We start from the raw sequence: 13,445 nt of genomic DNA, 5'->3' as shown, positions 1-13,445 counted from the left end.
ACTGAACTCTATGAACCTGTCTCTGTATGGCTTGCAAAGAGGTACTACAAAGTTTTGAATCTATTAAATAAATGTTCCTTTTTTTTTTTAATTAGAAAAGGATAATTCTTTTTTCCTTTCAAACAGATTTTTCAAGACCTGTGCCAAAATACCTGACTGTTGCCAGTATGTCCTGCCAACTCTTTTCCAGCTTTTCATATTATCTCTTTATTTTCAGCATTTAAATTTTTCAGTTGATTTTATATAATTCTTTTGCTTCGTACACTTAGGCTTAAGTGGCTGCATGGAACAGCTCCTTCTACAGCTACTAGCTAATGGTAGGGCAAACTGGGACTGTGAACTTCAAACATCTCTGAACAAAGCTTTCCAATTACGCAGAGAACATACAGTTCCATGTGAAAATTATGAGTGGCTTTTTGTAAACATCCTTGGCTCCTCTATCATGACAGGGACTGTGAGCTGTACAAAAGGATCCTGGCTTGACTCCAGGCAATGATGAGACAAACTCTATGGGAGTAGTAAACATCCATTTCAGGAAAATCTTTGTAGCTAAAACTAAGACCGATTCCCTCTTGCAAAGGAAAATCAGAAATAACTGGTGTTGATCGAGCTATCCTAGTATAAAATTGGTGGAATGGAAAGAAGAATTAGATTCAAAATCTGTAAGGGAAAAATGCTAAACAAATTATTGTAAAAAATCCATATAGACTGCAGAGAAGGTGACTGATAGTCGATGGCACATGTAGGGTGCAATTCATCTTACCCTAAAGTAGATACGTGAAATAATTCTGATGGTTTGAGCCCTAAAAGTGCATATTTTTCTCCACTGACAATGAAATATGGCTGGGATAACTAGCTTAGATGCAGAAATCTACATTGCAGATGTCTCCAATTAAGCAAAGTGAATCCTACACCTAAATACATTTCCGGAGATGTGGAAGTTTGATACAGAAACGAGTAACATTTCCCAGCTACGATGATTTTTTTCTTTGCTTTCAAAAGCAGCAGCCATGGAGAACTTGCTGGCTGGTTCCAATCCTCCTGTTGCTTTTGCTGGCACAGCAATACGCTGCCAAGCAGCACTCTATCAAGACCATCACTGAACTTCACAAGGCAGTGACAATTGTGTAGATGCTACTGGTAATAACTCAGTGATGCCTGTAACAAGTTTTCTGTGCCACTAATTAGTACATTATTCTTTCACAGCTTACTGTGTATACATGGAGAGATAACCGGTATAAGGAAGTGATACAATTAAATGAATCATGCATTCAAAATACTGAAGGTACGTTAAACAATACTGAGCTCAGTATTTACAGCAAAATGTAATGCTGTTGTATAGCTAAGCTTTTATAATTTAAATAGCACAGTCCATCATTTCATATGAAAATAATGGAAATTATATTAATGTTTACCAAAACAACAGCAGCTGCAGGTCCAACGAAAGCATAAAGTAGCCCTCCTTCAAGAGACAGCCAACAGCTGGAAAGAACATTAGAGAAGAACTAACACAAATTAAACATAAGTATAACACATTGCCAAGAAAGAGTTAATAATTACTACAGCATGAGATTCTTCCGGTGTATGTTCAATCCTACATATAGAGATTCATATACACACACAAAAAAACCAATTACTTTGTTTTGATATGATGATGTAGAGAGTTGAAAGTTATTTCCGTTACCAATTGTTAATGTTTCAAAAGTTTTAATGTGAATTATACATACACTGAAATGCCTAAAATGTATTAAGAGCACAACAGAAAAAAGGTTTGCAAATCTTTATTGAATCTCTGCTAACCACGTATGATGAGTTAACCAAACAGGAATTGCAAGGTTGGTATCTAGAAACATTTGCAGCTTACAATGTCTGACAATTCTATAGTTAAAGCAATGAAATATCAATTACCTGTAATGCAGAACTTTAGAAAAAACAACTTTCTACATATCTTCTCTTATGTCATTTAGTAATTGCTATTAGAACTAGGTCTTTCAAACGATATTCCCATTAAAGAAAAATCATATGTGATTCTACTCTTCTGTATTGTCTGGAATATTTTGAAAACAATTTAAATGTATATTTTAAAGCATCTGAAAACTGTATTTTCTGGCAAGCTACTAATCTTGCAGAGTTTTTCATACTGTATCAGGGCTTTCACTGAAAACTATCATATTTCCAAACATAGACTGGTTGCAGAATCAAATTCTAAATATTTGATACACCATGATGTAAAGCTTTCCATATCTGCAAAAGATCAGGAGCTTCACACACTGGAGTAAATGCAGCTGTGCTATTTTCCCAGTGATTACACATTCAAAGAACTGCATGTTTATTTGAATGCATGATCACACCTACGTATGAGAAAACTCAAGTATGTGCATTCAAATAATTCACTTGGATCTCACATCCAGAAACATTCACATCAGAATCATACATATCTTCTTTATTTTCTAGTACTGTTTTTGTACTTTTGAATAAATGCAAGCACATCATATTAATGGTCTATTACGGCTGGAATTCTAACTGTAAAGAATAAAAGTGTCTCCCATTGCAATGAAGCTATGTGAAATCTGCCACATGAACACAACTGCGTCAGTGTGTTAAATTCTGGAATGATAAATTAATGCAAATATTTCATATCTACTTCACTGTTAAAAAGGTAATATATGTCAGGCTATCCTACATCCTGCCTTAAAAAACAACTACAACAATAATGTTCAATTTATTTTAGTAATGTCAAAGAAAAATACTTTCAAAATTCTCTGCAATTTTTCTTGCTATTTTTCTAAAAGCTGGGTTATTTATTGTGAGAGACTGAGAACATGGGCTTCTGAGAAGGAGGAATGTATTCATAGTGCATTTCCCTACCAGTATGAACTTTTAAACATAATGAAGATGGCCACTTTGCATAACTAGGACATGGAATTAAAATTATCATGTTTATTGGGAGACAAAAACATCAGTTCATAAACTTTGTTGATGTATTGTATTTGAAACAGATACCTGTGCTGAAAAAATGGGTCAACAAGTTTGGGCTTTTTTTTAAATAAAAAGAAAACAGTTGCTATCACGAAAATCTTTAAGACTAAGGGAGAATTTTTCCTTCCCTTTCCATGCCCTCAAGTAAAAAGGCTGTTCAAAAGAGTGACTTGCATTTAGAGGCAGAGCTGGAAAAAAATATAGAGGTTTTCCAGTTTTCTTTACACATCTGAATTTTCAATAATTTGCATTGTTAACAATGTGCGATGTGATTATTGCAATGTATTCAATATCTGCCAGTTGATGACTCTGAACTGTGCTTTTTCCCAGTTGTTTTCTGTTGAAGACTTTCTGAAGATGTATTCTCAGGTGCAGCCTTATACCGTAAGGCAATTTTTGTCAATTTTTTAGTATTTCTTTCTTCTCTTCTTTTTCTTTGCTCTGATACCTTCCTTCTATGCTTTACAGTTGTTTTTATTTCGTTCTCCTGTTCTGTCATCTTCCTCCCTGATCCCCACATAGCAGAAAGCCATATAAATTGATTAGTATTAAGAGCATCCACTGGTGGTTTTATGGGATCATTTACATGGTCATAAAATTCTGCTGAGTGATAAAGTATATGCGGACTTGCTTCTGTTTCCTGTACATTTTGTGAGTTGTTTGATGCTCTCCAGGAGAATGGTTCCTTCTCTTAGGAGAGCATGACTATGACAGAATTTTAATTTTTGCTGATATAATGAATTCCTGGAAGTTATCTGCACTGCTGAATAACATATAGCACTGCATGTAAACATGAGTAGGTCATGCAGGTTTATTAACTATAACTTGTAGTAATGGTGCTTTCATAGCTCTGATTGTCTGAAGAGAGGTAGCGACAATATTTATTAGACTCACAGAAATAGTTGGAAAAACAATCAAGCTTTCAGATAGACAAATCTTTTTCAGAAATCCTGAAATTTCTAAAAACTTGTCACTGTGTTTTTTTTAATCATTTTTAGGAAATCACTTCAGTTTCTGTATCAGTACCAGTGTCTATGTGAAAAATATCTGATATGTAGTTTTATATGTACCGTAATATAAATGTCTAATAATTAGGATTGAAAGAAAAAGATAGAAATCAGAGGCTGTTGATCACAGAATTGGTTCAAGTGTGAACAATTCAAGCCACCCCCATCAGTCATATACTGTATAAAACTGAGATCTGCTTCAAAGATCCTTGGGTCTTCTCCCTTTCCATCAATCTCTTCATGTGTGGGACTATGGGACTGGAATCAATTTCTTCATTTTCACTAATAATTTGCTTCATTTGAAACAGTCATTTTCAAAAACAGCATCTCACAGGAATAGTTTGCCACAGGACGCATTTCTGATGTCAGCGTGTATGTAATTGCAGCCAAACAGGCCAAATACAGTGTAAGCAGTTAAAAAACTTACACAAGTGCTTTAGTTATGAGGAGGAGCAGGACAGGAGCTCTGCTTTTACACTGCCCAACAATTGTCACGGGACACAATTCTTCCCTGGCTTCTAGAGTGGGACAGCACATCAGCTGGTGACGGAGGAGGAATTTCCATTCCTTGCATTCCCTGTTTTCCTTTTGTAATTCTGATGTCAAATGCCAAGAAAAATATATTTGCAAATAAGATGAGAAAGCTGCATAATGGTTCTCTTTGTCCCTTGTGCACCTCCTTTAGTGCTTTTGTCCCATGGTACCGTGAGCTGAATTTGGATCCTGGGAGAGGAGCTGTTGCATGTACAGAGACCTGCTCTTTTTTACTTTCTAGGTTACCCTTAATGAATGATTTGTTGCTTTGTCTGAATATTTCAGTATATCCTCTTTTTAAAGTGCATTCAGCCTGGCACGGAAGCAGGAAGCGACACTAACTAAAGCAAGTAGTCACACATGAATAATTTCAGTAGAGTAAATGCAATGGGACTGATCCTGCAAGGGACAGAGCTACATCCCCAGTGGGGTCTGGACATTGTCATCCTGTGATTTGTAATTCTTACAGCCTAAACGGTTCTCCAGTCCTGGTTCAAGGACTAAATAAGAAAAAAGCCAGCAAGACGAGCACATATTAGTTAGAAAAAATGTCCGAGAAGCAGGTCCTCAATATAACTCCCAAAAGACATCTAAAACCATTGTTTCACTAATGATTGCCAGCTCTAAGTGCTGTCCCAAAGTTAAGCACTTCAGTTAGGTAAGCCATTTCTCATTAAAAAAAAATGCAAGATGCCTGTTTTCATGATTTAAAACTGAAGAGCTCGGTGGTTAGAGCCGATATTGAGAGGGGGATTTGTTTTTGAATCCTTACCCAACCAGAGCTGGATCCCCCACCACGTGCCAAAAGGGTGGGACACACAGGGCAGGGAGGGGGAATCCTGATCTCACTCAGTGATGATGCGAAGGAGGATATTCACTGAAGCGAGGACTTGACCTAACTCATCCTCATCTCCGATGAATGTTCTCATTACCAGGCTGCAGAGTCATATTTCCTCTTTCTGTTCAGATGCATGCTAAACGTCTTCGGCAACGTGCGGAGAGCTCCAAACAGGATGACTGAAGGAAAAGCACTTTCGCATACAGAATGTCTTGGTGGTTGGAGCAGTGTGCTGGTGGGAGGGAGGCTCAGCCCAAGCTCCTTCTTCAGCAGTAGACAACCAAAGGGCAGACTTGCTGGGGAGTGAATTTTCCAGGGTGCTAAACACACACTGTAACCAGCCAGGTGGCTAAACAGGAGCTGCATCAATAAAATGTAAATGAAGTACCCAGGTCTCCTCCTCGCTGTCTCTCAAGTACAGCCCAGTCCAGGAAATGGGTTGGATCAGGCACTCCAGGAGAGAGGGGACGGATGGGAGAGCTCTTTTGAGATTTCTTCAGGGCTTTGGCTCCAAGCAGCACAGGGGCATTAAAGACAAGGTACCTGCTAGGTGGGCAGAAACTTGGGTGCCGAAGAGGCTCTTGCCAGTACCGTTTTAGACATGTTCAGAGCTTGGCAAAGGTTAACCATAATGTTTAAGGTTCTTTTTGGTAAATGCATGTAAATGTTAGGTGTCTGAGTGGACCTAAACCTCAGTGTTTCTAAAAGGCTTGCTACTTCAAATACTCACAAGAAATCCAGGATCCCCAGCACTTTTCTGAGCTCAGTCCAAGACTGGCATATGGTTTTCTTTTTGTTCTTTTGTGAACCACTCAATGACTCTTAGAGCAGTTCCAAGTGTGAATGGATACCTCTAGGGCCTTTAGACTATGCTATGTAATTCCTGATGGGTCCTACAGTCTTGTTAATTAAAAACATAATTTATCATTTCAGATTGACTTACTAGTGGGCTGTTCCATATCCTTTTGTCTTGGTAAAGCCTATTGATATTGCAACCACCAATGCTGGTAAACCTGAAAAAAAGCCAAACAGTAACAACCATTAGATGCTGAGTAAAATATTAGTGTTTTGCCTGCACAAAAAATGACTGGGCAAGCTAATGCAAAATGGCCAATTTTACATGGAATGAATTGTTCCAATAGTTCCAATAGCACAGTGCTATTGCAAATTTGTTTTTTTCTGAAGCACTGGCAGGGAGGAGGACACTGTTTTCTGCCCATGGTGTACCACTTTTATGTAGCTAAATTACTGGTATATTTGACAAGACAGAAAGTGAGCTAGGAAGAGGCTTTATGAATGTTTTTTCCTGTTTTCTTTTGATTTCTTGATATTACACTACTTTGCTGAAAATCTTCTAAAGTTTTGTTAAAACTTATTTATAAAAGAATGTTAAAATATACACCAGCATAGCTTGAGCTTGAGGTAAAGAGGAAAGACTCCTAACCTAGTTTTCTTTTCAGTAACGTGCTGTCTACTATCTTTCAGGTTTACTGAAGAAAATGATGATATTCTTGACATTGTCACTGAATTAAACGTTACATTCTAATGATTCCGAGGAAATGAATTTTACAGTCTTACCCCATCCAAGGCACAGGAAACGTTTCCTTATGAGCCGTGTCCTAATTTTTCCAGTAACAGCCATATATGACTGCCACGCTTCTGTCAAAACCCAACAGAATGAAGCTAAGAAGAAGAAGTGCAAAAATGCGGTGGTTGTGGTGCAGATGCCCTGCAGGGAGCAAAGAGAAGCTCATGCTGAATACTTAGGGACACTCATTTATCTTTTCAATTCAAAGAGTTGTCATATTCTATCATCTTGACCTTTATTCTTAATATCAACTCTCCCTTTATGATGTGGTTGCCACAGAGAGAGAGAGAGAGAGAGAGAGAGAGAGAGAGAGAAAGATGTTGATGTGGATTAGGCAGAAGAGGTTTTGACTGTTTTCCCAAACACTTGAGTGTGCAGAGCAGGGACAAAGAACACAAAATAAATCATGCCACCAGATTTTTCTCTACACATTTTCTTTGACCAGGGATCATCATAAAGCCATTGTGGTAAGCAAGTTATGAACTTACTGATCATAAAATCTCACAGAGCTGAATACAGAAAATGTGGGGATACAAATGCTCCTAATTGCTATTCATATTTTCTAACTCTCTCTGCAGAAAGACCCTGACTGTAAATCTGAATTTAAGGCAATGGATTAAGTTTGATTTATTTGGTTTTTAAATTTAAATTTTATAGAACATTAACCTATAGGAATATACTGCCTGAGATCTTTTCAGCCAGGTGTAAGTATCATAACCTTGTCAATTGCCCTGGATTTTTTTTTTATGGATGTCAGTCATTTGTCATCTGAGTAGTTTGAGCACATGCGATTCTTTCTTTTGTCACTGTAGCCCTTAATTAAACTTGACATTGTAGCTTATATAAATGAGTTTCTAGGCATAAATAATTATCTACCCTCCATTCTGTTGGTTAAAATGCCCGTTGCAGGCTATAAGATGCAGTGTACATTGTACCCCAGAACCAAAACCACACCAGTAATGTTGAGAATATCCTTATCATAATTTATCCTTATCACAATTTGAAATGTCAAAATTGTATCAAGATTAAAAAAAAATAAATTCACACACTCAATATTAGCAATGCAAGATCACAGTTGAGAAATTTAGATATTATTTTTATGATTATTTCTTTATGCAACATACACATCTGATAGCTATCTTGCATGTAATAAAAGGCTAGTTAATTTTTTTAGTAAAATCTTAGTTCAGCAAACTATTCAGGGAGAAAATATGCAGGAGCTTAATTATATATAGATGCTTGCATATATTGTTGAATCAAGGCTGGTAGCTACAAAAATTTCATTTAATTCATTAAATTTCATTTAATATTCCTAATTACTGTCAAGTCTTTTTATTTTGAATTTTATATTGTGTTTATTTTCCCAGATTCTTATCTGAAATCAATTGTGTTAGTTCACTCCAATAGTTATCTTAAATACATTACTAATATAAAACTTTGAACTTTCAAAATCTTACGCATTTGAGTCAAAATTTAATGATTTCCCAATATGAATTTACAGATGTGACAAACACCTTGTCTTCTAATCCTGGGTCAAATTGCCTATTTAAATCTGGGGCAATGGTGTTCTGTATGATTATATGCAAGAGAACTATTGATTATTTTTAAAAAAGCAAATGTAAACTGGAAAAAAACAGCAGATCCTGAAAATGCACTAGTCATTCCATCCTAGATTTTGCCACTAATTCTTATGATTAGATATGCCTAAAATACGTGGATTCATAAAACCTATTCTGTTAAAGCTTGACTGGTAGCAGTATTTCCTGCATATGAAAAATGAATACTTATTTAAAATGGAAGTTATACAGTGAAATGCACAATAAATATAATAGAAAACACAGAAATGTCCTTTCTTTTACTAGGTGGCTTATATGTTATGAACTCCCACTCTGAAACTTTAATTTGTTTTGCTATAAAGGTTTTTGTAAAAGCTAACATGTTCTGTTGGAATGAGAATTTGACAATGAAATGAGTTTTGAGGAATAGCACACAATTTTTTACGGAGAAACTGCATAGGTAAAACACTGTATTATGCTGAAAAAACTGTAAATATACTATTTCCCTTATAAATAATGCAAATACAAACAAATACTGATCTTTTTGGTCAAATCATTGCTAACTCTTATGGCTGAGTATAGACTCTAGGATTTAGTTCATAAGTTATCCCCTGTATTGAAAGAAAGAGGGATGTTTGTAATGTGATACAAATGTGGACATGGCTGTTGTGGAAGAAAGAACTGCAATGGAAGTGTTAATCATCATGTTGATCACAAAATGAGAAGACAGAAGCGATCTGTGCTCAGGCTGTAGTATACGGCTGCTGATTATAACGAACTCTTCTGAACAGCAGACAGGGGTCTTTAATGAACAACGATGGTAAGTCTGTATCACCGCACATGTGCATCACGTATCATCAGATGCAAATCAGCCTCAAACATCACCTAAAAACTGCTGTGGGATTGTGATGACAGAATCATGTGCAAGCAGTGCTTGAAGTGAATTCGGCCTCCCTTATTCCCCAGCCAGAGGAGCAGTCCTGGCAAATGAAACTCCCCTCACCCAGGTATAGTAATGGGCTCAGCATGATCGACCAAAACCCTCCTGGAAACCTGTTTTTTATGTATTCTTCCCCTTTGATAAACAAATAAACAAACGATGCTGTCCTGTTTGGGAAAGTGCTATATCTGAGAAGTCTGTTTCCAAATAAGAAAAAAAATTCATTTTCACCAAAAGCTGTTATTAAATCATAGAATCATAGAATCGTAGAATGGTTTGGGTTGCAAGGGACCTTAAAGGTCATCTAGTTCCAACCCCCCTGCCACAGTCAGGGGCACCTTCCACTAGAACAGGTTGCTCAGAGCTCTGTCCAACCTGACCTTCAATGTTTCCAGGGATGGGGCATCCACAGCATCTCTGGGTAACCTGTTCCAGTGCTTCACCACCCTCAGCGTGAAGAATTTCTTCCTTATACCTAATCTAAATTTATCCTCTTTCAGTTTAAAGCCATTACACCTTGTCTTATCACTACATGCCCTTGTAACAACTCCCTTTCCAGCCTTCTTGTAGGCACCCGTTAGATACTTCAAGGCTGCTATAAGATCTCCCAAGAGCCTTCTCTTCTCCAGACTTAACAACCCCAAGTCTCTCAGCCTGTCTTCGTAAGAGAGGTGCTCCGGCCCTCTGATCATCTTCGTGGCCGTCCTCTGGATTTGCTCCAACACGTCCATGTCCTTCTTATGCTGGGAGCCCCAGAGCTGGATGCAGTACTCCAGGTAGGGTCTCACCAGAAGGGAGTAGAAGGCCAGAGTCACCTCCCTCGACCTGCTGGCCATGCTTCTTTGTATGCAGCCCAGGATACGGTCGGCTTTCTGGGCTGCAAGCGCAGATTGCCAGCTCATGCTGAGCTTCTCATCAACGAACACCCCCATGTCCTTCTCCCTGGGGCTGCTCTCAATCCATTCTCCGCCCAGCCTGTATTTGTGCTTAGGATTGCTCCGGCCCATGTGCAGGACCTTGCCCTTGGCCTTATTGAACTTCCTGAGGTTTGCACAGGCCCACCTCTAAAAACTGTCCAGGTCCCTCTGGATGGCATCCCGTCCCTCAGGCGTGTCAACCGCACTACACAGCTTGGTGTCATCGGCAAACTTGCTGAGGGTGCACTTGATCCCACTGTCCATGTTGCCAACAAAGATGTTAAACAGCACTAGTCCCAATACTGAGCCCTGAGGGCATTGAGTGTCTCTAGCCAGAGAGCCATAATCTTAGCAAGTATTTTATAGTATTTTTTTCTTGCTCACCAGGTCATGGACTACTCCCAATCTCTCCTTCTCCCTCTCCCCTTCTCCCTTACCACCTCCCCTTGCCTTGCTGCCCATGCAGCAGCATCACTAAAACCTTGTGGCCCATCATGCACAGAAAGCCACAGTGTGTCAACCTGTCTGCACCAAGAGATAGTGATACACATCTTCCCCACTGCTTTAGGAGGAGATGTTTCTTATTTTTTTCTATTTCTAATTTATTAAAACTCTCTGAATTAATTACCTGTGCTGAGCACCTGTCAACTTGCAACAAAATTAATTTTAACAGCCTAATTTATTAGCTATTTCTTCAGGCTTCTGAAATTAAGTAACGCTGTTATTCTAACATCCTCTTCCTCCCATTGCTGTTGTTCTCAGCTCCCCATATTTAATTCTAATTACAAATGGGGAAGAGAGTTTTGCTGTCCTCAGAATGCACAATTTCATGAGCTTTAATTGAGCCTCAATTGTTTAGCTACCTTGAATATCTAAGACCATTCACCCCTTTTTAATAAACAATATACTATTGAAAGTAAGAGCTTACATCAGGTATCAAATTATTTCTTTCTTTCATTCTTGTAAGACATCCACTCCAAATACTGAAGCACAGCTGAGAAAGGTAAAAAAAGTGCAAATTCAAAGCTACTTCCTCTAGCGATTAATATTTTTGATGTAATAATGATGAATAATATAGAGACATTTATCCATTTTTATGGACCTACAAACAGTAGGTCATAAATTCAAACTCAAAATAATAATTCATCATTGGTTTTGGAGCATCTGGTTGTTGGTTATTTTTAATAGAACAGTGGGGTTTTTTGTCTCTACATTCTGATAAATAGTATAAAAATCAAAGCTACTGGAAAATGAACATGAAAAATGAAATCCATATTGGTGATAGCAAAATGAATAGGGCTAAAAACCACTCAGCTGGATTCTGTCATGAAGTAGAAATGAAAGCTAGTAGAAAATAATTTAAATAATAAAATTTCTTGGAGATTAAACAAAATCTTGCCCTTGATTTCGCTCTGAGAAGATAAGCCTAAGGAGATAAATTAAATGGGTGTTAATTCTGTTCTTATGAAGCTCTGACCATGTACTGAAAAAAAGACAAACAGCACTTAAACACCACAATAAAGAAAAGTGAACAAAGAGAACCCAAAGGATGTAGTGAAGAGCAGAAATAGAATTATGTCTAAATTTTATTGGCTTTTGTGACTCTCAAGTCCTCAACTATAAAACAGTGTATCTTTCCTCCTTTAAATTAAAAATATAAATTAATAAAGGAACATACTGCTTATTATCTTTATTTACTTTTTACTATTACTTATTTGTAAACTGTTTTGCACAATACAGTACCTTTGTCTCAGGAACGGCAGACATTGTCAGAATCGGGGGATACAGTATACTGGTCAAATAATACTGAATTCTAGATTAAATACTAATTTCTGGAGTAAACTGCCATGAAAGAGTAGATGAACTTTCAGAGGCTGTGGGACAAAGAAGTAAGGGCTTGCATCTCAGGAATATTTTTCTGGAAGGGGGACAGATTATTTTTCATTGACAAAAAATATGGCAAGGAAGGATCTCTTCAGTTGCAAACATATTTGAAACTGTTAGAATTTTAAACACCTGAGGAATCATAGCTGTAGGCTTTCAGGTTTGTCTTACAGGATCATTAATATTGGTGGCACCATAAAGCTTTGAAGGTACTATTTGAATTTAAAAAATCCCATGTTCTTTTCTTTTGCCAGGCTCAAGTATTGCTAACACTACTTGTTCAAGCAAAGAATTCAGGAAATCTGTTACCCCTATTGAAAATAGCACTATAGTGGAAGGAATTGTTCTAAAATAATGTTATTCTTATTTTAAAACAACTACTATGAAACTATTTACTTTAATTAACTTATAGACAAACTTCTAGATCATCTAAAAATCTTCTCTGATGTCTTTAAAAGTTGAAGGTTCGAGTGGTTTCACTTCATTATAGTGTGTTCTGATGTCTGACATGATAACCCAAAATAATTAGCATTTGATTTCATAAGCATTTATGTGAAGAGATATGCACAGTTAATTATTGTACTGCAGGATTCTATATGCAGTACAAGACAATGTGAATTGTAACCTTTACGTGGATTTTTAGAGCAAGTTAATTTTTTAGTGCATTAGCAGTAGGTTTTGAGTAGTTGTGTGATCTCCTCCACAAAGATAATGAGCAATAACTAAGGACACTCAATGTTTTGTTCTTCTACTCAGTCATCTTTGTTTTCCCACTGTGGAGTAATCAGTGAGGGGTACTTTGGAAATTTACCCTCTAAGAACAGCCTTGAAACCAGGTGGAACGTAGCACTCATGTACAACGGGTCTGTGACATGGAGACTCCCTGAACAGCCTTGGATGTTAGCCACATCAGGGGCGCCTGGTGTGCTGACTCTGGGAGAGATTACATGGAGGGTGGAGCGGAGTGGAGACCTCGCGGCCACGCTCTGTGAACAGGGGAGTTTAGGGATGCACAGGATGTACATTGATAAGCTGCGCTTACAATGTCCTGGGCCAAGGACCTGCCAACTTTGATGAAGTGCTGTACTTAGAGTGAACTTTGCTAATTATAATATCATTATAATACTAAAACGCACACTCCTCTCAAAAGCTACCACCCCCCCAAGGTGCGACCCCTCCTCAATGAGCGTGCGCACTGAATT

At 37.6% G+C, this 13,445-nt stretch overlaps 1 protein-coding gene across 1 annotated transcript in view; it reads right to left on the bottom strand.

The window, feature by feature from the left end:
* The window catches only part of ADGRB3 (adhesion G protein-coupled receptor B3), a gene marked incomplete at its 5' end in the record, with an annotated part of 485,010 nt that overhangs the window by 37,930 nt on the left and 433,635 nt on the right, over positions 1-13,445 (bottom strand). Inside the window, 3 exons of the mRNA XM_081997317.1 lie at positions 1,416-1,482; positions 6,302-6,371; positions 6,937-7,087. Of these exons, the coding sequence (XP_081853443.1) occupies positions 1,416-1,482; positions 6,302-6,371; positions 6,937-7,087 (288 nt within the window). The remainder of the gene's footprint in view (positions 1-1,415; positions 1,483-6,301; positions 6,372-6,936; positions 7,088-13,445) is intronic.

This window comes from Phaethon aethereus, assembly GCF_964289735.1.
Source record: "Phaethon aethereus genome assembly, chromosome: 3".
In the NCBI taxonomy this organism is placed as follows: domain Eukaryota; kingdom Metazoa; phylum Chordata; class Aves; order Phaethontiformes; family Phaethontidae; genus Phaethon; species Phaethon aethereus.
Note: the sequence above shows the minus strand (reverse complement) of the source record. Positions and strands in the feature narration are given on the sequence as shown.